Raw genomic sequence first — 21,727 nt, 5'->3', positions numbered from 1 at the left:
GGTGTTGGGCACAGTGGAGTGCTGCAGCTTTGTGTTGGTGTTGGGCAAAGTGGAGTACTGTCGCTGTGTGGTGCTGTTGGGCACAGTGGAGTACTGGAGCTGTGTGGTGGTGTTAGGCACAGCTGTGTGGTGTTAGGCACAGTGGAGTACTGTAGCTGTGTGGTGGTGTTGGACAAAGTGGAGTACTGGTACTCTGTGGTGGTGTTGGGCACAGTGGAGTACTGGAACTGTGTGGTGGTGTTGGGCACTGTGGAGTACTGTATCTGTGTGCTTTTTTTTGGGCACAGTGGAGTACTGCAGCTGTGTGGTGGTGTTGGGCACAGTGGAGTCCTGTAGCTGTGTGGTGGTGCTGGGCACAGTGGAGTATTGGAACTGTGTGGTGGTGTTGGGCACAGTGGAGTACTGTATCTGTGTGGTGGTGTTGGGCACAGTGGAGTACTGTCGCTGTGTGGTGCTGTTGGGCACAGTGGAGTACTGGAGCTGTGTGGTGGTGTTAGGCACAGCTGTGTGGTGTTAGGCACAGTGGAGTACTGTAGCTGTGTGGTGTTGTTGGACAAAGTGGAGTACTGGTACTCTGTGGTGGTGTTGGGCACAGTGGAGTACTGGAACTGTGTGGTGGTGTTGGGCACAGTGGAGTACTGTAGCTGTGTGGTGTTGTTGGGCACGGTGGTGTACTGTAGCTTTGCACAGTGGAGTACTGGAACTGTATGGTGATGTTGGGCACAGTGGAATACTGGACCTGTATGGTAGTGTTGGGCACAGTAGAGTACTGGAGCTGTGTGGTGGTGTTGGGCACAGTGGAGTACTCGAGCTGTGTTGTGGGGTTGGGCACAGTGGAGTACTGTAGCTGTGTGGTGGTGCTGGGCACAATGGAGTACTGGAACTGTGTGGTGCTGTTGGGCCCAGTGGAGTACTGTAGCTGTGTGGTGTTGTTGGTTACAGTGGAGTACTGCAGCTGTGTGTGTTGTTGGGATCAGTGGAGTACTGCAGCCGTGTGGTGGTTTTGGGCGCAGTAGAGTCCTGTAGCTATGTGGTGGTGTTGGGCACAGTGGAGTACTGTAGCTGTGTGGTGGTGCTGGGCACAGTGAAGTACTGTAGCTGTGTGGAGGTGCTGGGCACAGTGGAGTAATGTAGCTGTGTGGTGTGTTGGGTACCGTGTAGTACTGGAACTATGTGGTGGTTTTGGGCACAGTGGAGTACTGTAGCTGTGTGGTGGTGTTGGGCAGAGTGGAGTACTGTAGCTGTGTGGTGGTGTTGGGCACAGTGGAGTACTGTTGCTGTGTGGTGGTGTTGGGCACAGTGGAGTACTGCAGCTGTGTGGTGGTGTTGTGCAAAGTGGAGTACTGCAGCTGTGTGGTGGTGTTGGGCACAGTGGAGTACTGTTCCTTTGTGGTTGTGCTGGGCACATTGAAGATCTGGAGCTGTGTGGTGGTGTTGGGCACAGTGGAGTACTGGAGCTGTGTGGTGGTGTTGGGCACAATGGAGTACTGGAACTGTGTGGTGGTGTTGTGCACAGTGGAGCACTGCAGCTGTGGGGTGGTGATGGGCACAGTGGAGTACAGGAACTGTGTGGTGGTGTTTGACACAGTGGAGTACTGGAACTGTGTGGTGGTGTCGGGCACAGTGGAGTACTGTAGCTGTGTGGTGGTGTTGGGCACAGTGGAGTACTGCAGCTGTGTGGTGTTGTTGGGCACGGTGGTGTACTGTAGCTGTGTGGTGGTGTTGGGCACAGTGGAGTACTGGAACTGTATGGTGGTGTTGGACACAGTGGAGTAGTAATGGAACTGTGTGGTAGTTTCGGGCACAGTGGAGTACTGGCGCTGTGTGGTGGTGTTGGGCACAGTGGAGTACTGTAGCTGTGTGGTGGTTTTGGGCACAGTGGAGTACTCTATCTGTGTGGTGGTACTTGGCACAGTAGAGTACTGTAGCTGTGCAGGGTTGGGTACAGTGGTGGTGTTGGGCACAGTGAAGGGCTGGAGCTGTGTGGTGGTGTTGGGCACAGTGGAGTACTGTAGCTGTGGGGTGGTGCTGGGCACAATGGAGTACTGGAGCTGTGTGGTGGTGTTGGGCACAGTGGAGTACTGGAGCTGTGTGGTAGTGCCGGGCACAGTGGAGTACTGCAGCTGTGTGGTGGTGTTGGGCACAGTGGAGTACTGTATCTGTGTGGTGTTGTTGGGCAGAGTGGAGTACTGTAGCTGTGTGGTGGTGTTTGGCACAGTGGAGTACTGCAGCTGTGTGGTGGTGTTTGGCACAGTGGAGTACTGTAGCTGTGTGGTGGTGTTGGGCACAGTGGAGTACTGCAGCTTTGTGGTGGTGTTGGGCAAAGGGGGTACTTAGCTGTGTGGTGCTATTGGGCACAGTGTAGTATTGTAGCTGTGTGGTGTTGTTGGAAAAAGTGGAGTACTCGAACTGTGTGGTGGTGAGGGGCACAGTGGAGTACTGTAGCTGTGTGGTGGTTTTGGGCACAGTGGAGTACTGCAGCTGTGTGGTGTTGGGCACTGTGGTGTACTGTAGCTTTGCACAGTGGAGTACTGGAACTGTATGGTGGTGTTGGGCACAGTGGAATGCTGGAACTGTGTGGTAGTGTTGGACACAGTGGAGTACTGGAGCTGTGTGGTGGTGTTGGGCACAGTGGAGTACTCTAGCTGTGTGGTGGTACTGGGCACAGTAGAGTACTGTAGCTGTGCGGTGTTGTGTACAGTGGTGGTGTTGGGCACAGGCAAGGGCTGGAGCTGTGTGGTGGTGTTGGGCACAGTGGAGTACTGTATCTGTGTGGTGGTGCTGGGCACAGTGGATTACTGGAGCTGTGTGATGGCGTTGGGCACAGTGGAGTACTGTAGCTGTGTGGTGGTGTTGGGCACAGTGGAGTACTGCAGCTGTGTGGTGTTGTTGGGCACGGTGGTGTACTGTAGCTGTGTGGTGGTGTTGGGCACAGTGGAGTACTGGAACTGTATGGTGGTGTTGGGCACGGTGGAGTACTGGAACTGTGTCGTGGTGTTGAGCACAGTGGAGTACTGTAGCTGTGTGGTGGTGTAGGGCACGGTGGAGTACTGTAGCTGTGTGGTGGTGTTGGGCACAGTGGAGTACTGTAGCTGTGTGGTGTTGTTGGGCACGGTGGTGTACTGTCCCTGTGTGGTGTTGTTGGGCACGGTGGTGTACTGTCGCTGTGTGGTGTTGTTGGTCACGGTGGTGTACTGTCACTGTGTGATGGTTTTGGGCACAGTAGAGTACCAGAACATTGTGGTGGTGTTGGGCAAAGTGGAGTACTGTAGCTGTGTGGTGGTGTTGGGCACAGTGGAGTACTGGAACTGTATGGTGGTGTTGGACACAGTGGAGTAGTAATGGAACTGTGTGGTAGTTTCGGGCACAGTGGAGTACTGTAGCTGTGTGGTGTTGTTGGGGACAGTGGAGTACTGCAGCTATGTGGTGGTATTGGGATCAGTGGAGTACTGCAGCCGTGTGGTGTTGTTGGGCACAGTGGAGTACTGTAGCTCTGTGGTAGTGCTGGGCACAGTGAAGTACTGTAGCTGTGTGGAGATGCTGGGCACAGTGGAGTACTGTAGCTGTGTGGTGTGTTGGGCACCGTGGAGTACTGGAACTATGTGGTGGTTTTGGGCACAGGGGAGTACTGTAGGTGTGTGGTGGTGTTGGGCAGAGTGGAGTACTGTAGCTGTGTGGTGGTGTTGGGCACAGTGGAGTACTGCAGCTGTGTGGTGGTGTTATGCAAAGTGGAGTACTGCAGCTGTGTGGTGGTGTTGGGCACAGTGGAGTACTGTAGCTTTGTGGTTCTGCTGGGCATAGTGGAGTACTGGAGCTTTGTGGTCTTGTTGGCCACAGTGCAGTACTGTAGCTGTGTGGTAGGTTTGGGCACAGTGGAGTACTGGAACTGTTTGATGGTGTTGGGCACAGTGGAGTACTGGAGCTGTGTGGTGGTGTTGGGCACAGTGGAGTACTGGAACTGTTTGGTGGTGTTGGGCACGTGGAGTACTGCAGCTGTGTGGTGGTGTCAGGCACAGTGGAGTACTGGAACTGTATGGTGGTGTTGGGCACAGTGGAGTACTGTATCTGTGTGGTGGTGTTGGGAACAGTGGTGTACTGCAGTTTTGTGGTGGTGTTGGGCACAGTGGAGTCCTGTAGCTGTGTGGTGGTGTTGGGCACAGTGGAGTACTGCAGCTGTGTGGCGTGGTGGTGTTTGACACAGTGGAGCGCTATACCTGTGTGGTCGTGTTGGGCACAGTGGAGTACTGCAGCTTTGTGTTGGTGTGTGGCACAGTGGAGTAATGTAGCTCTGTGGTGCTGTTGCGCACAGTGGAGTACTGTAGCTGTGTGGTTGTGCTGGTCACAGTGGAGTACTGCATTTGTGCGGTGTTGATTTATAGTGGTGGTGTTGGGCACAGTGGAGTACGGGAGCTGTGTGGTGGTGTTGGGCACAGTGGAGTATTGTAGCTGTGTGGTGGTGCTGGGCACAGTGGAGTACTGGAGCTTTGTGGTGGTGTTGGGCACAGTGTAGTACTATAGTGGTGGGGTAGTTTTTGGCACAGTGGAGTACTCGAGCTGTGTGGTGGTGGTGGGCACAGTGGAGTACTGTAGCTGTGTGGTGGTGCTGGGCACAGTGGAGTACTGGAACTGTGTGGTGCTGTTGGGCCCAGTGTAGTACTGTAGCTGTGTGGTGGTGCTGGGCACAGTGGAGTACTGCAGCTGTGTGGTGGTGTTGGGCACAGTGGAGTACTGTATCTGTGTGGTGTTGTTGGGCAGAGTGGAGTACTGTAGCTGTGTGGTGGTGTTTGGCACAGTGGAGTACTGCAGCCGTGTGGTGGTGTTTGGCACAGTGGAGTACTGTAGCTGTGTGGTGGTGTTGGGCACAGTGGAGTACTGCAGCTTTGTGGTGGTGTTGGGCAAAGGGGAGTACTTAGCTGTGTGGTGCTGTTGGGCACAGTGTAGTATTGTAGCTGTGTGGTGTTGTTGGGCAAAGTGGAGTACTGTCGCTGTGTGGTGCTGTTGGGGACAGTGGAGTACTGGAGCTGTGTGGCGGTGTTAGGCACAGCTGTGTGGTGTTAGGCACAGTGGAGTACTGTAGCTGTGTGGTGTTGTTGGAAAAAGTGGAGTACTGGAACTGTGTGGTGGTGAGGGGCACAGTGGAATACTGTAGCTGTGTGGTGGTTTTGGGCACAGTGGAGTACTGCAGCTGTGTGGTGTTGGGCACGGTGGTGTACTGTAGCTTTGCACAGTGGAGTACTGGAACTGTATGGTGGTGTTGGGCACAGTGGACTACTGGAACTGTGTGGTAGTGTTGGACACAGTGGAGTACTGGAGCTGTGTGGTGGTGTTGGGCACAGTGGAGTATTGTAGCTGTGCGGTGTTGTGTACAGTGGTGGTGTTGGGCACAGGCAAGGGCTGGAGCTGTGTGGTGGTGTTGGGCACAGTGGAGTACTGTATCTGTGTGGTGGTGCTGGGCACAGTGGAGTACTGGAGCTGTGTGATGGTGTTGGGCACAGTGGAGTACTGTAGCTGTGTGGTGGTGTTGGGCACAGTGGAGTACTGCAGCTGTGTGGTGTTGTTGGGCACGGTGGTGTACTGTAGCTATGTGGTGGTGTTGGGCACAGTGGAGTACTGGAACTGTATGGTGGTGTTGGGCACGGTGGAGTACTGGAACTGTGTCGTGGTGTTGAGCACAGTGGAGTACTGTAGCTGTGTGGTGGTGTAGGGCACGGTGGAGTACTGTAGCTGTGTGGTGGTGTTGGGCACAGTGGAGTACTGTAGCTGTGTGGTGTTGTTGGGCACGGTGGTGTACTGTCGCTGTGTGGTGTTGTTGGGCACGGTGGTGTACTGTCGCTGTGTGGTGTTGTTGGTCACGGTGGTGTACTGTCGCTGTGTGGTGGTGTTGGGCACAGTAGAGTACCAGAACTTTGTGGTGGTGTTGGGCAAAGTGGAGTACTGTAGCTGTGTGGTGGTGTTGGGCACAGTGGAGTACTGGAACTGTATGGTGGTGTTGGACACAGTGGAGTAGTAATGGAACTGTGTGGTAGTTTCGGGCACAGTGGAGTACTGTAGCTGTGTGGTGTTGTTGGGGACAGTGGAGTACTGCAGCTGTGTGGTGGTATTGGGATCAGTGGAGTACTGCAGCCGTGTGGTGTTGTTGGGCACAGTGGAGTACTGTAGCTGTGTGGTAGTGCTGGGTACAGTGAAGTACTGTAGCTGTGTGGAGATGCTGGGCACAGTGAAGTACTGTAGCTGTGTGGAGATGCTGGGCACAGTGAAGTACTGTAGCTGTGTGGTGTGTTGGGCACCGTGGAGTAGTGGAACTATGTGGTGGTTTTGGGCACAGGGGAGTACTGTAGCTGTGTGGTGGTGTTGGGCAGAGTGGAGTACTGTAGCTGTGTGGTGGTGTTGGGCACAGTGGAGTACTGTAGCTTTGTGGTTCTGCTGGGCACAGTGGAGTACTGGAGCCTTGTGGTCTTGTTGGCCACAGTGTAGTACTGTAACTGTGTGGTAGGTTTGGGCACAGTGGAGTACTGGAACTGTTTGATGGTGTTGGGCACAGTGGAGTACTGGAGCTAAGTGGTGGTGTTGGGCACAGTGGAGTACTGGAACTATGTGGTGGTTTTGGGCACAGGGGAGTACTGTAGCTGTGTGGTGGTGTAAGGCACAGTGGAGTACTCTAGCTGTGTGGTGGTGCTGGTCACAGTGGAGTACTGCAGCTGTGCGGTGTTGTTGGGTATAGTGGTGGTGTTGGGCACAGTGGAGTACGGGAGCTGTGTGGTGGTGTTGGGCACAGTGGAGTATTGTAGCTGTGTGGTGGTGCTGGGCACAGTGGAGTACTGGAGCTTTGTGGTGGTGTTGGGCACAGTGTAGTACTGTAGCGGTGTGGTAGTTTTGGGCACAGTGGAGTACAGAAGCTGTGTGGTGGTGTTGGGCACAGTGGAGTACTGTAGCTGTGTGGTGGTGCTGAGCACAGTGGAGTACTGGAACTGTGTGGTGCTGTTGGGCCCAGTGGAGTACTGTAGCTGTGTGGTGTTGTTGGGTACAGTGGAGTACTGCAGCTGTGTGGTGGTGTTGGGATCAGTGGAGTACTGCAGCCGTGTGGTGGTGCTGGGCACAGTGAAGTACTGTAGCTGTGTGGAGATGCTGGGCACAGTGGAGTACTGTAGCTGTGTGGTGTTTTGGGCACCGTGGAGTACTGCAGCTGTGTGGTGGTGTTGTGCAAAGTGGAGTACTGCAGCTGTGTGGTGGTGTTGGGCACAGTGGAGTACTGCAGCTGTGTGGTGGTGTTGTGCAAAGTGGAGTACTGCAGCTGTGTGGTGGTGTTGGGCACAGTGGAGTACTGTAGCTTTGTGGTTGTGCTGGGCACAATGGAGTACCGTAGCTGTGTGGTAGTTTTGGGCACAGTGGAGTACTCTAGCTGTGTGGTGTTTTTGGGCACAGTGGAGTACTGTAGCTGTGTGGTGGTGTTGGGCACAGTGGAGTACTGCAGCTGTGTGGTAGTTTTGGGCACAGTGGAGTACTCTAGCTGTGTGGTGTTTTTGGGCACAGTGGAATACTGTAGCTGTGTGGTGGTGTTGGGCACAGTGGAGTACTGCAGCTGTGTGGTGGTGTTGGGCACAGTGGAGTCCTGTAGCTGTGTGGTGGTGTTGGGCACAGTGGAGTACTGTAGCTTTGTGGTTGTGCTGGGCATAGTGAAGTACTGGAGCTGTGTGGTGGTGTTGGGCACAGTGGAGTACTGCAGCTGTGTGGTGGTGTTGGGCACAGTGGAGTACTGTATCTGTGTGGTGTTGTTGGGCACAGTGGAGGGCTGGAGCTGTGTGGTGGTGTTGGGCACAGTGGAGTACTGTAGCTGTGTGGTGGTGCTGGGTGAATGGAGTACTGGAGCTGTGTGGTTGTGCTGGGCACAGTGGAGTACTGGAACTGTGTGGTGGTGTTGGGCACTGTGGAGTACTGTATCTGTGTGCTTTTTTTGGGCACAGTGGAGTACTGCAGCTGTGTGGTGGTGTTGGGCACAGTGGAGTCCTGTAGCTGTGTGGTGGTGCTGGGCACAGTGGATTACTGGAACTGTGTGGTGGTGTTGGGCACAGTGGAGTACTGTATCTGTGTGGTGGTGTTGGGCACAGTGGAGTGCTGCAGCTTTGTGGTGGTGTTGGGCAAAGTGGAGTACTGTCGCTGTGTGGTGCTGTTGGGCACAGTGGAGCACTGGAGCTGTGTGGTGGTGTTAGGCACAGCTGTGTGGTGTTAGGCACAGTGGAGTACTGTAGCTGTGTGGTGTTGTTGGACAAAGTGGAGTACTGGTACTCTGTGGTGGTGTTGGCCACAGTGGAGTACTGGAACTGTGTGGTGGTGTTGGGCACAGTGGAGTACTGTAGCTGTGTGGTGTTGTTGGGCACGGTGGTGTACTGTAGCTTTGCACAGTGGAGTACTGGAACTGTATGGTGATGTTGGGCACAGTGGAATACTTGACCTGTATGGTAGTGTTGGGCACAGTAGAGTACTGGAGCTGTGTGGTGGTGTTGGGCACAGTGGAGTACCCGAGCTGTGTGGTGGGCTTGGGCACAGTGGAGTACTGTAGCTGTGTGGTGGTGCTGGGCACAATGGAGTACTGGAACTGTGTGGTGCTGTTGGGCCCAGTGGAGTACTGTAGCTGTGTGGTGTTGTTGGTTACAGTGGAGTACTGCAGCTGTGTGTGGTGTTGGGATCAGTGGAGTACTGCAGCCGTGTGGTGGTTTTGGGCGCAGTAGAGTCCTGTAGCTATGTGGTGGTGTTGGGCACAGTGGAGTACTGTAGCTGTGTGGTGGTGCTGGGCACAGTGAAGTACTGTAGCTGTGTGGAGGTGCTGGGCACAGTGGAGTAATGTAGCAGTGGGGTGTGTTGGGTACCGTGGAGTACTGGAACTATGTGGTGGTTTTGGGCACAGTGGAGTACAGTAGCTGTGTGGTGGTGTTGGGCAGAGTGGAGTACTGTTGCTGTGTGGTGGTGTTGGGCACAGTGGAGTACTGTTGCTGTGTGGTGGTGTTGGGCACAGTGGAGTACTGCAGCTGTGTGGTGGTGTTGTGCAAAGTGGAGTACTGCAGCTGTGTGGTGGTGTTGGGCACAGTGGAGTACTGTACCTTTGTGGTTGTGCTGGGCACAGTGAAGATCTGGAGCTGTGTGGTGGTGTTGGGCACAGTGGAGTACTGGAGCTGTGTGGTGGTGTTGGGCACAGTGGAGTACTGGAACTGTGTGGTGGTGTTGTGCACAGTGGAGCACTGCAGCTGTGGGGTGGTGATGGGCACAGTGGAGTACAGGAACTGTGTGGTGGTGTTTGACACAGTGGAGTACTGGAACTGTGTGGTGGTGTCGGGCACAGTGGAGTACTGTAGCTGTGTGGTGGTGTTGGGCACAGTGGAGTACTGCAGCTGTGTGGTGTTGTTGGGCACGGTGGTGTACTGTAGCTGTGTGGTGGTGTTGGGCACAGTGGAGTACTGGAACTGTATGGTCTTGTTGGACACAGTGGAGTAGTAATGGAACTGTGTGGTAGTTTCGGGCACAGTGGAGTACTGGCGCTGTGTGGTGGTGTTGGGCACAGTGGAGTACTGTAGCTGTGTGGTGGTTTTGGGCACAGTGGAGTACTCTATCTGTGTGGTGGTACTGGGCACAGTAGAGTACTGTAGCTGTGCAGGGTTGGGTACAGTGGTGGTGTTGGGCACAGTGAAGGGCTGGAGCTGTGTGGTGGTGTTGGGCACAGTGGAGTACTGTAGCTGTGGGGTGGTGCTGGGCACAATGGAGTACTGGAGCTGTGTGGTGGTGTTGGGCACAGTGGAGTACTGGAGCTGTGTGGTAGTGCTGGGCACAGTGGAGTACTGCAGCTGTGTGGTGGTGTTGGGCACAGTGGAGTACTGTATCTGTGTGGTGGTGTTGGGCAGAGTGGAGTACTGTAGCTGTGTGGTGGTGTTTGGCACAGTGGAGTACTGCAGCTGTGTGGTGGTGTTTGGCACAGTGGAGTACTGTAGCTGTGTGGTGGTGTTGGGCACAGTGGAGTACTGCAGCTTTGTGGTGGTGTTGGGCAAAGGGGGCACTTAGCTGTGTGGTGCTGTTGGGCACAGTGTAGTATTGTAGCTGTGTGGTGTTGTTGGGCAAAGTGGAGTACTGTCGCTGTGTGGTGCTGTTGGGGACAGTGGAGTACTGGAGCTGTGTGGCGGTGTTAGGCACAGCTGTGTGGTGTTAGGCACAGTGGAGTACTGTAGCTGTGTGGTGTTGTTGGAAAAAGTGGAGTACTGGAACTGTGTGGTGGTTTTGGGCACAGTGGAGTACTGTAGCTGTGTGGTGGTTTTGGGCACAGTGGAGTACTGCAGCTGTGTGGTGTTGGGCACGGTGGTGTACTGTAGCTTTGCACAGTGGAGTACTGGAACTGTATGGTGGTGTTGGGCACAGTGGAATACTGCAACTGTGTGATAGTGTTGGACACAGTGGAGTACTGGAGCTGTGTGGTGGTGTTGGGCACAGTGGAGTACTCTAGCTGTGTGGTGGTACTGGGCACAGTAGAGTACTGTAGCTGTGCGGTGTTGTGTACAGTGGTGGTGTTGGGCACAGGCAAGGGCTGGAGCTGTGTGGTGGTGTTGGGCACAGTGGAGTACTGTATCTGTGTGGTGGTGCTGGCCACAGTGGAGTACTGGAGCTGTGTGATGGCGTTGGGCACAGTGGAGTACTGTAGCTGTGTGGTGGTGTTGGGCACAGTGGAGTACTGCAGCTGTGTGGTGTTGTTGGGCATGGTGGTGTACTGTAGGTGTGTGGTCGTGTTGGGCACAGTGGAGTACAGGAACTGTATGGTGTTGTTGGGCACGGTGGAGTACTGGAACTGTGTCGTGGTGTTGAGCACAGTGGAGTACTGTAGCTGTGTGGTGGTGTAGGGCACGGTGGAGTACTGTAGCTGTGTGGTGGTGTTGGGCACAGTGGAGTACTGTAGCTGTGTGGTGTTGTTGGGCACGGTGGTGTACTGTCGCTGTGTGGTGTTGTTGGGCACGGTGGTGTACTGTCGCTGTGTGGTGTTGTTGGTCACGGTGGTGTACTGTCGCTGTGTGGTGGTGTTGGGCACAGTAGAGTACCAGAACTTTGTGGTGGTGTTGGGCAAAGTAGAGTACTGTAGCTGTGTGGTGGTGTTGGGCACAGTGGAGTACTGGAACTGTATGGTGGTGTTGGACACAGTGGAGTAGTAATGGAACTGTGTGGTAGTTTCGGGCACAGTGGAGTACTGTAGCTGTGTGGTGTTGTTGGGGACAGTGGAGTACTGCAGCTGTGTGGTGGTATTGGGATCAGTGGAGTACTGCAGCCGTGTGGTGTTGTTGGGCACAGTGGAGTACTGTAGCTGTGTGGTAGTGCTGGGCACAGTGAAGTACTGTAGCTGTGTGGAGATGCTGGGCACAGTGGAGTACTGTAGCTGTGTGGTGTGTTGGGCACCGTGGAGTACTGGAACTATGTGGTGGTTTTGGGCACAGGGGAGTACTGTAGCTGTGTGGTGGTGTTGGGCAGAGTGGAGTACTGTAGCTGTGTGGTGGTGTTGGGCACAGTGGAGTACTGCAGCTGTGTGGTGGTGTTATGCAAAGTGGAGTACTGTAGCTTTGTGGTTCTGCTGGGCACAGTGGATTACTGGAGCTTTGTGGTCTTATTGGCCACAGTGTAGTACTGTAGCTGTGTGGTAGGTTTGGGCACAGTGGAGTACTGGAACTGTTTGATGGTGTTGGGCACAGTGGAGTACTGGAGCTGTGTGGTGGTGTTGGGCACAGTGGAGTACTGGAACTGTTTGGTGGTGTTGGGCACAGTGGAGTACTGCAGCTGTGTGGTGGTGTCGGGCACAGTGGAGTACTGGAACTGTATGGTGGTGTTGGGCACAGTGGAGTACTGTATCTGTGTGGTGGTGTTGGGAACAGTGGTGTACTGCAGTTTTGTGGTGGTGTTGGGCACAGTGGAGTCCTGTAGCTGTGTGGTGGTGTTGGGCACAGTGGAGTACTGCAGCTGTGTGGCGTGGTGGTGTTTGACACAATGGAGCGCTATACCTGTGTGGTCGTGTTGGGCACAGTGGAGTAGTGCAGCTTTGTGTTGGTGTGTGGCACAGTGGAGTAATGTAGCTCTGTGGTGCTGTTGCGCACAGTGGACTACTGTAGCTGTGTGGTTTTGTTGGGCAAAGTGGAGTACTGTAGCTGTGTGGTGGTGCTGGTCACAGTGGAGTACTGCAGCTGTGTGGTGGTGTAAGGCACAGTGGAGTACTCTAGCTGTGTGGTTGTGCTGGTCACAGTGGAGTACTGCATCTGTGCGGTGTTGATTTATAGTGGTGGTGTTGGGCACAGTGGAGTATTGTAGCTGTGTGGTGGTGCTGGGCACAGTGGAGTACTGGAGCTTTGTGGTGGTGTTGGGCACAGTGTAGTACTATAGTGGTGTGGTAGTTTTTGGCACAGTGGAGTACTCGAGCTGTGTGGTGGTGTTGGGCACAGTGGAGTACTGTAGCTGTGTGGTGGTGCTGGGCATAGTGGAGTACTGGAACTGTGTGGTGCTGTTGGGCCCAGTGTAGTACTGTAGCTGTGTGGTGGTGTTGGGATCAGTGGAGTACTGCAGCCGTGTGGTGGTGTTGGGCACAGTAGAGTCCTGTAGCTCTGTGGTGGTGTTGGGCACAGTCGAGTACTGTAACTGTGTGGTGGTGCTGGGCACAGTGAAGTACTGTAGCTGTGTGGAGGTGCTGGGCACAGTGGAGTACTGTAGCTGTGTGGTGTGTTGGGTACCATGGAGTACTGGAACTATGTGGTGGTTTTGGGCAGAGTGGAGTACTGTAGCTGTGTGGTGGTGTTGGGCAGAGTGGAGTACTGTAGCTGTGTGGTGGTGTTGGGCACAGGGGAATACTGCAGCTGTGTGCTGGTGTTGGGCACAGTGGAGTACAGTAGCTTTGTGGTTGTGCTGGGCACAGTGAATATCTGGAGCTGTGTGGTGGTGTTGGGCACAGTGGAGTACTGGAGCTGTGTGGTGGTGTTTGGCACAGTGGAGTACTGGAGCTGTGTGGTGGTGTTGGGCACAGTGGAGTACTGGAGCTGTGTGGTGCTGTTGGGCACAGGGGAGTATTGTAGCTGTGTGGTGTTGTTGGGAAAAGTGGAGTACTGTCGCTGTGTGGTGCTGTTGGGTACAGTGGAGTACTGGAGCTGTGTGGTGGTGTTAGGCACAGCTGTGTGGTGTTGTTAGGCACGGTGGTGTACTGTAGCTTTGCACAGTGGAGTACTGGAACTGTATGGTGGCGTTCGACACAGTGGAGTACTGGAACTGTGTGGTGGTGTCGGGCACAGTGGTGTACTGTAGCTGTGTGGTGGTGTTGGGCACAGTGGAGTACTGCAGCTGTGTGGTGTTGTTGGGCACGGTGGTGTACTGTAGCTGTGTGGTGGTGTTGGGCACGGTGGTGTACTGTAGCTGTGTGGTGGTGTTGGGCACAGTGGAGTACTGGAACTGTATGGTGGTGTTGGACACAGTGGAGTAGTAATGGAACTGTGTGGTGTGTCGGGCACAGTGGAGTACTGTAGCTGTGTGGTGGTGTTGGGCACAGTGGAGTACTGCAGCTGTGTGGTGGTGTTGGGCACAGTGGAGTACTCTAGCTGTGTGGTGGTATTCGGCACAGTAGAGTACTGTAGCTGTGCAGGGTTGGGTACAGTGGTGGTGTTGGGCACAGTGGAGGGCTGGATCTCTGCGGTGGTGTTGTTCACAGTGGAGTACTGTAGCTGTGTGGTGGTGCTGGGCACAATGGAGTACTGGATCTGTGTGGCGGTGCTGGGCACAGTGGAATACTGCAGCTGTGTGGTGGTGTTATGCAAAGTGGAGTACTGCAGCTGTGTGGTGGTGTTGGGCACAGTGGAGTCCTGTAGCTGTGTGGTGGTGCTGGGCACAGTGGAGTACTGGAACTGTGTGGTGGTGTTGGGCACAGTGGAGTACTGTATCTGTGTGGTGGTGTTGGGCACAGTGGAGTGCTGCAGCTTTGTGGTGGTGTTGGGCAAAGTGGAGTACTGTAGCTGTGTGGTGCTGTTGGGCACAGTGGAGTATTGTAGCTGTGTGGTGTTGTTGGGCACAGTCGAGTACTGGTACTCTGTGGTGGTGTTGGGCACAGTGGAGTACTGTAGCTGTGTGGTGGTTTTGGGCACAGTGGAGTACTGCAGCTGTGTGGTGTTGTTGGGCACAGTGGTGTACTGTAGCTTTGCACAGTGGATTACTGGAACTGTATGGTGATGTTGGGCACAGTGGAATACTGGACCTGTGTGGTAGTGTTGGGCACAGTAGAGTACTGGAGCTGTGTGGTGGTGTTGGGCACAGTGGAGTACTCTAGCTGTGTGGTGGTACTGGGCACAGTAGAGTACTGTAGCTGTGCGGTGTTGTGTACAGTGGTGGTGTTGGGCACAGGCGAGGGCTGGAGCTGTGTGGTGGTGGTGGTGCACAGTGGAGTACTTTAGCTGTGTGGTGGTGCTGGGCACAGTGGAGTACTCGAGCTGTGTGGTGGTGTTGGGCACAGTGGAGTACTGTAGTTGTGTGGTGGTGCTGGGCACAATGGAGTACTGGAACTGTGTGGTGCTGTTGGGCCCAGTGGAGTACTGTAGCTGTGTGGTGTTGTTGGTTACAGTGGAGTACTGCAGCTGTGTGTGGTGTTGGGATCAGTGGAGTACTGCAGCTGTGTGGTGGTGTTGGTTACAGTGGAGTACTGTAGTTGTGTGGTGGTGTTGGGCACAGTGGAGTACTGCAGCTGTGTGGTGGTGTCGGGCACAGTGGAGTACTGGAACTGTATGGTGGTGTTGGGCACAGTGGAGTACTGTATCTGTGTGGTGGTGTTGGGAACAGTGGTGTACTGCAGTTTTGTGGTGGTGTTGGGCACAGTGGAGTCCTGTAGCTGTGTGGTGGTGTTGGGCACAGTGGAGTACTGCAGCTGTGTGGCGTGGTGGTGTTTGACACAGTGGAGCGCTATACCTGTGTGGTCGTGTTGGGCACAGTGGAGTACTGCAGCTTTGTGTTGGTGTGTGGCACAGTGGAGTAATGTAGCTCTGTGGTGCTGTTGCGCACAGTGGAGTACTGTAGCTGTGTGGTTGTGCTGGTCACAGTGGAGTACTGCATCTGTGCGGTGTTGATTTATAGTGGTGGTGTTGGGCACAGTGGAGTACGGGAGCTGTGTGGTGGTGTTGGGCACAGTGGAGTATTGTAGCTGTGTGGTGGTGCTGGGCACAGTGGAGTACTGGAGCTTTGTGGTGGTGTTGGGCACAGTGTAGTACTATAGTGGTGGGGTAGTTTTTGGCACAGTGGAGTACTCGAGCTGTGTGGTGGTGGTGGGCACAGTGGAGTACTGTAGCTGTGTGGTGGTGCTGGGCACAGTGGAGTACTGGAACTGTGTGGTGCTGTTGGGCCCAGTGTAGTACTGTAGCTGTGTGGTGGTGCTGGGCACAGTGGAGTACTGCAGCTGTGTGGTGGTGTTGGGCACAGTGGAGTACTGTATCTGTGTGGTGTTGTTGGGCAGAGTGGAGTACTGTAGCTGTGTGGTGGTGTTTGGCACAGTGGAGTACTGCAGCTGTGTGGTGGTGTTTGGCACAGTGGAGTACTGTAGCTGTGTGGTGGTGTTGGGCACAGTGGAGTACTGCAGCTTTGTGGTGGTGTTGGGCAAAGGGGAGTACTTAGCTGTGTGGTGCTGTTGGGCACAGTGTAGTATTGTAGCTGTGTGGTGTTGTTGGGCAAAGTGGAGTACTGTCGCTGTGTGGTGCTGTTGGGGACAGTGGAGTACTGGAGCTGTGTGGCGGTGTTAGGCACAGCTGTGTGGTGTTAGGCACAGTGGAGTACTGTAGCTGTGTGGTGTTGTTGGAAAAAGTGGAGTACTGGAACTGTGTGGTGGTGAGGGGCACAGTGGAGTACTGTAGCTGTGTGGTGGTTTTGGGCACAGTGGAGTACTGCAGCTGTGTGGTGTTGGGCACGGTGGTGTACTGTAGCTTTGCACAGTGGAGTACTGGAACTGTATGGTGGTGTTGGGCACAGTGGACTACTGGAACTGTGTGGTAGTGTTGGACACAGTGGAGTACTGGAGCTGTGTACTGTAGCTTTGCACAGTGGAGTACTGGAACTGTATGGTGGTGTTGGGCACAGTGGACTACTGGAACTGTGTGGTGGTGTTGGGCACAGTGGAGTACTGCAGCTGTGTGGTGGTGTTGGGCACAGTGGAGTACTCTAGCTGTGTGGTGGTATTCGGCACAGTAGAGTACTGTAGCTGTGCAGGGTTGGGTACAGTGGTGGTGTTGGGCACAGTGGAGGGCTGGATCTCTGCGGTGGTGTTGTTCACAGTGGAGTACTGTAGCTGTGTGGTGGTGCTGGGCACAATGGAGTACTGGATCTGTGTGGCGGTGCTGGGCACAGTGGAATACTGCAGCTGTGTGGTGGTGTTATGCAAAGTGGAGTACTGCAGCTGTGTGGTGGTGTTGGGCACAGTGGAGTCCTGTAGCTGTGTGGTGGTGCTGGGCACAGTGGAGTACTGGAACTGTGTGGTGGTGTTGGGCACAGTGGAGTACTGTATCTGTGTGGTGGTGTTGGGCACAGTGGAGTGCTGCAGCTTTGTGGTGGTGTTGGGCAAAGTGGAGTACTGTAGCTGTGTGGTGCTGTTGGGCACAGTGGAGTATTGTAGCTGTGTGGTGTTGTTGGGCACAGTCGAGTACTGGTACTCTGTGGTGGTGTTGGGCACAGTGGAGTACTGTAGCTGTGTGGTGGTTTTGGGCACAGTGGAGTACTGCAGCTGTGTGGTGTTGTTGGGCACAGTGGTGTACTGTAGCTTTGCACAGTGGATTACTGGAACTGTATGGTGATGTTGGGCACAGTGGAATACTGGACCTGTGTGGTAGTGTTGGGCACAGTAGAGTACTGGAGCTGTGTGGTGGTGTTGGGCACAGTGGAGTACTCTAGCTGTGTGGTGGTACTGGGCACAGTAGAGTACTGTAGCTGTGCGGTGTTGTGTACAGTGGTGGTGTTGGGCACAGGCGAGGGCTGGAGCTGTGTGGTGGTGGTGGTGCACAGTGGAGTACTTTAGCTGTGTGGTGGTGCTGGGCACAGTGGAGTACTCGAGCTGTGTGGTGGTGTTGGGCACAGTGGAGTACTGTAGTTGTGTGGTGGTGCTGGGCACAATGGAGTACTGGAACTGTGTGGTGCTGTTGGGCCCAGTGGAGTACTGTAGCTGTGTGGTGTTGTTGGTTACAGTGGAGTACTGCAGCTGTGTGTGGTGTTGGGATCAGTGGAGTACTGCAGCTGTGTGGTGGTGTTGGTTACAGTGGAGTACTGTAGTTGTGTGGTGGTGTTGGGCACAGTGGAGTACTGCAGCTGTGTGGTGGTGTCGGGCACAGTGGAGTACTGGAACTGTATGGTGGTGTTGGGCACAGTGGAGTACTGTATCTGTGTGGTGGTGTTGGGAACAGTGGTGTACTGCAGTTTTGTGGTGGTGTTGGGCACAGTGGAGTCCTGTAGCTGTGTGGTGGTGTTGGGCACAGTGGAGTACTGCAGCTGTGTGGCGTGGTGGTGTTTGACACAGTGGAGCGCTATACCTGTGTGGTCGTGTTGGGCACAGTGGAGTACTGCAGCTTTGTGTTGGTGTGTGGCACAGTGGAGTAATGTAGCTCTGTGGTGCTGTTGCGCACAGTGGAGTACTGTAGCTGTGTGGTTGTGCTGGTCACAGTGGAGTACTGCATCTGTGCGGTGTTGATTTATAGTGGTGGTGTTGGGCACAGTGGAGTACGGGAGCTGTGTGGTGGTGTTGGGCACAGTGGAGTATTGTAGCTGTGTGGTGGTGCTGGGCACAGTGGAGTACTGGAGCTTTGTGGTGGTGTTGGGCACAGTGTAGTACTATAGTGGTGGGGTAGTTTTTGGCACAGTGGAGTACTCGAGCTGTGTGGTGGTGGTGGGCACAGTGGAGTACTGTAGCTGTGTGGTGGTGCTGGGCACAGTGGAGTACTGGAACTGTGTGGTGCTGTTGGGCCCAGTGTAGTACTGTAGCTGTGTGGTGGTGCTGGGCACAGTGGAGTACTGCAGCTGTGTGGTGGTGTTGGGCACAGTGGAGTACTGTATCTGTGTGGTGTTGTTGGGCAGAGTGGAGTACTGTAGCTGTGTGGTGGTGTTTGGCACAGTGGAGTACTGCAGCTGTGTGGTGGTGTTTGGCACAGTGGAGTACTGTAGCTGTGTGGTGGTGTTGGGCACAGTGGAGTACTGCAGCTTTGTGGTGGTGTTGGGCAAAGGGGAGTACTTAGCTGTGTGGTGCTGTTGGGCACAGTGTAGTATTGTAGCTGTGTGGTGTTGTTGGGCAAAGTGGAGTACTGTCGCTGTGTGGTGCTGTTGGGGACAGTGGAGTACTGGAGCTGTGTGGCGGTGTTAGGCACAGCTGTGTGGTGTTAGGCACAGTGGAGTACTGTAGCTGTGTGGTGTTGTTGGAAAAAGTGGAGTACTGGAACTGTGTGGTGGTGAGGGGCACAGTGGAGTACTGTAGCTGTGTGGTGGTTTTGGGCACAGTGGAGTACTGCAGCTGTGTGGTGTTGGGCACGGTGGTGTACTGTAGCTTTGCACAGTGGAGTACTGGAACTGTATGGTGGTGTTGGGCACAGTGGACTACTGGAACTGTGTGGTAGTGTTGGACACAGTGGAGTACTGGAGCTGTGTGGTGGTGTTGGGCACAGTGGAGTATTGTAGCTGTGCGGTGTTGTGTACAGTGGTGGTGTTGGGCACAGGCAAGGGCTGGAGCTGTGTGGTGGTGTTGGGCACAGTGGAGTACTGTATCTGTGTGGTGGTGCTGGGCACAGTGGAGTACTGGAGCTGTGTGATGGTGTTGGGCACAGTGGAGTACTGTAGCTGTGTGGTGGTGTTGGGCACAGTGGAGTACTGCAGCTGTGTGGTGTTGTTGGGCACGGTGGTGTACTGTAGCTATGTGGTGGTGTTGGGCACAGTGGAGTACTGGAACTGTATGGTGGTGTTGGGCACGGTGGAGTACTGGAACTGTGTCGTGGTGTTGAGCACAGTGGAGTACTGTAGCTGTGTGGTGGTGTAGGGCACGGTGGAGTACTGTAGCTGTGTGGTGGTGTTGGGCACAGTGGAGTACTGTAGCTGTGTGGTGTTGTTGGGCACGGTGGTGTACTGTCGCTGTGTGGTGTTGTTGGGCACGGTGGTGTACTGTCGCTGTGTGGTGTTGTTGGTCACGGTGGTGTACTGTCGCTGTGTGGTGGTGTTGGGCACAGTAGAGTACCAGAACTTTGTGGTGGTGTTGGGCAAAGTGGAGTACTGTAGCTGTGTGGTGGTGTTGGGCACAGTGGAGTACTGGAACTGTATGGTGGTGTTGGACACAGTGGAGTAGTAATGGAACTGTGTGGTAGTTTCGGGCACAGTGGAGTACTGTAGCTGTGTGGTGTTGTTGGGGACAGTGGAGTACTGCAGCTGTGTGGTGGTATTGGGATCAGTGGAGTACTGCAGCCGTGTGGTGTTGTTGGGCACAGTGGAGTACTGTAGCTGTGTGGTAGTGCTGGGTACAGTGAAGTACTGTAGCTGTGTGGAGATGCTGGGCACAGTGAAGTACTGTAGCTGTGTGGAGATGCTGGGCACAGTGAAGTACTGTAGCTGTGTGGTGTGTTGGGCACCGTGGAGTAGTGGAACTATGTGGTGGTTTTGGGCACAGGGGAGTACTGTAGCTGTGTGGTGGTGTTGGGCAGAGTGGAGTACTGTAGCTGTGTGGTGGTGTTGGGCACAGTGGAGTACTGCAGCTGTGTGGTGGTGTTATGCAAAGTGGAGTACTGCAGCTGTGTGGTGGTGTTGGGCACAGTGGAGTACTGTAGCTTTGTGGTTCTGCTGGGCACAGTGGAGTACTGGAGCCTTGTGGTCTTGTTGGCCACAGTGTAGTACTGTAACTGTGTGGTAGGTTTGGGCACAGTGGAGTACTGGAACTGTTTGATGGTGTTGGGCACAGTGGAGTACTGGAGCTAAGTGGTGGTGTTGGGCACAGTGGAGTACTGGAACTATGTGGTGGTTTTGGGCACAGGGGAGTACTGTAGCTGTGTGGTGGTGTAAGGCACAGTGGAGTACTCTAGCTGTGTGGTGGTGCTGGTCACAGTGGAGTACTGCAGCTGTGCGGTGTTGTTGGGTATAGTGGTGGTGTTGGGCACAGTGGAGTACGGGAGCTGTGTGGTGGTGTTGGGCACAGTGGAGTATTGTAGCTGTGTGGTGGTGCTGGGCACAGTGGAGTACTGGAGCTTTGTGGTGGTGTTGAGCACAGTGTAGTACTGTAGCGGTGTGGTAGTTTTGGGCACAGTGGAGTACAGAAGCTGTGTGGTGGTGTTGGGCACAGTGGAGTACTGTAGCTGTGTGGTGGTGCTGAGCACAGTGGAGTACTGGAACTGTGTGGTGCTGTTGGGCCCAGTGGAGTACTGTAGCTGTGTGGTGTTGTTGGGTACAGTGGAGTACTGCAGCTGTGTGGTGGTGTTGGGATCAGTGGAGTACTGCAGCCGTGTGGTGGTGCTGGGCACAGTGAAGTACTGTAGCTGTGTGGAGATGCTGGGCACAGTGGAGTAGTGTAGCTGTGTGGTGTTTTGGGCACCGTGGAGTACTGCAGCTGTGTGGTGGTGTTGTGCAAAGTGGAGTACTGCAGCTGTGTGGTGGTGTTGGGCACAGTGGAGTACTGCAGCTGTGTGGTGGTGTTGTGCAAAGTGGAGTACTGCAGCTGTGTGGTGGTGTTGGGCACAGTGGAGTACTGTAGCTTTGTGGTTGTGCTGGGCACAATGGAGTACCGTAGCTGTGTGGTAGTTTTGGGCACAGTGGAGTACTCTAGCTGTGTGGTGTTTTTGGGCACAGTGGAGTACTGTAGCTGTGTGGTGGTGTTGGGCACAGTGGAGTACTGCAGCTGTGTGGTAGTTTTGGGCACAGTGGAGTACTCTAGCTGTGTGGTGTTTTTGGGCACAGTGGAGTACTGTAGCTGTGTGGTGGTGTTGGGCACAGTGGAGTACTGCAGCTGTGTGGTGGTGTTGGGCACAGTGGAGTCCTGTAGCTGTGTGGTGGTGTTGGGCACAGTGGAGTACTGTAGCTTTGTGGTTGTGCTGGGCATAGTGAAGTACTGGAGCTGTGTGGTGGTGTTGGGCACAGTGGAGTACTGCAGCTGTGTGGTGGTGTTGGGCACAGTGGAGTACTGTATCTGTGTGGTGGTGTTGGGCACAGTGGAGTACTGTAGCTGTGTGGTGGTGCTGGGTGAATGGAGTACTGGAGCTGTGTGGTTGTGCTGGGCACAGTGGAGTACTGGAACTGTGTGGTGGTGTTGGGCACTGTGGAGTACTGTATCTGTGTGCTTTTTTTGGGCACAGTGGAGTACTGCAGCTGTGTGGTGGTGTTGGGCACAGTGGAGTCCTGTAGCTGTGTGGTGGTGCTGGGCACAGTGGATTACTGGAACTGTGTGGTGGTGTTGGGCACAGTGGAGTACTGTATCTGTGTGGTGGTGTTGGGCACAGTGGAGTGCTGCAGCTTTGTGGTGGTGTTGGGCAAAGTGGAGTACTGTCGCTGTGTGGTGCTGTTGGGCACAGTGGAGTACTGGAGCTGTGTGGTGGTGTTAGGCACAGCTGTGTGGTGTTAGGCACAGTGGAGTACTGTAGCTGTGTGGTGTTGTTGGACAAAGTGGAGTACTGGTACTCTGTGGTGGTGTTGGCCACAGTGGAGTACTGGAACTGTGTGGTGGTGTTGGGCACAGTGGAGTACTGTAGCTGTGTGG

The 21,727-nt window shown here is 54.5% G+C and overlaps 4 protein-coding genes across 4 annotated transcripts in view; all 4 read right to left on the bottom strand.

Moving 5' to 3' along the window:
- Positions 1 to 4,358, bottom strand: part of LOC138448088 (uncharacterized) — a 28,517-nt gene extending 24,159 nt beyond the window's left edge. The window contains exons 1-2 of the mRNA XM_069604630.1: positions 4,215 to 4,358; positions 1,345 to 2,159 (exon numbers count right to left, since the gene is read on the bottom strand). Of these exons, the coding sequence (XP_069460731.1) occupies positions 1,345 to 2,159; positions 4,215 to 4,358 (959 nt within the window). The remainder of the gene's footprint in view (positions 1 to 1,344; positions 2,160 to 4,214) is intronic.
- Positions 4,359 to 5,580: 1,222 nt separating this feature from the next.
- Positions 5,581 to 7,672, bottom strand: LOC138448087 (uncharacterized). Its single transcript, XM_069604629.1, has 3 exons — positions 7,287 to 7,672; positions 6,622 to 7,125; positions 5,581 to 6,244 (listed from the first exon to the last, which is right to left on the bottom strand). Exons 1-3 carry the CDS (start codon positions 7,670 to 7,672, stop codon positions 5,581 to 5,583), a joined length of 1,554 nt encoding a protein of 517 aa, XP_069460730.1.
- Positions 7,673 to 8,879: 1,207 nt separating this feature from the next.
- Positions 8,880 to 15,090, bottom strand: LOC138448086 (uncharacterized). Its single transcript, XM_069604628.1, has 5 exons — positions 14,947 to 15,090; positions 13,917 to 14,618; positions 13,203 to 13,787; positions 10,361 to 11,401; positions 8,880 to 9,869 (listed from the first exon to the last, which is right to left on the bottom strand). The coding sequence occupies exons 1-5, from the start codon at positions 15,088 to 15,090 to the stop codon at positions 8,880 to 8,882; spliced, it is 3,462 nt and encodes a 1,153-aa protein (XP_069460729.1).
- A 3,819-nt stretch (positions 15,091 to 18,909) lies between these two features.
- Positions 18,910 to 21,073, bottom strand: LOC138448085 (uncharacterized). Its single transcript, XM_069604627.1, has 3 exons — positions 20,688 to 21,073; positions 20,023 to 20,526; positions 18,910 to 19,573 (listed from the first exon to the last, which is right to left on the bottom strand). Exons 1-3 carry the CDS (start codon positions 21,071 to 21,073, stop codon positions 18,910 to 18,912), a joined length of 1,554 nt encoding a protein of 517 aa, XP_069460728.1.
- Between the last annotated feature and the right edge of the window lie 654 nt (positions 21,074 to 21,727).

This window comes from Ambystoma mexicanum, chromosome 3q (assembly GCF_040938575.1).
Source record: "Ambystoma mexicanum isolate Mex_15411 chromosome 3q, UKY_AmexF1_1, whole genome shotgun sequence".
NCBI classification, from domain to species: Eukaryota; Metazoa; Chordata; class Amphibia; order Caudata; family Ambystomatidae; genus Ambystoma; species Ambystoma mexicanum.
Note: the sequence above shows the minus strand (reverse complement) of the source record. Positions and strands in the feature narration are given on the sequence as shown.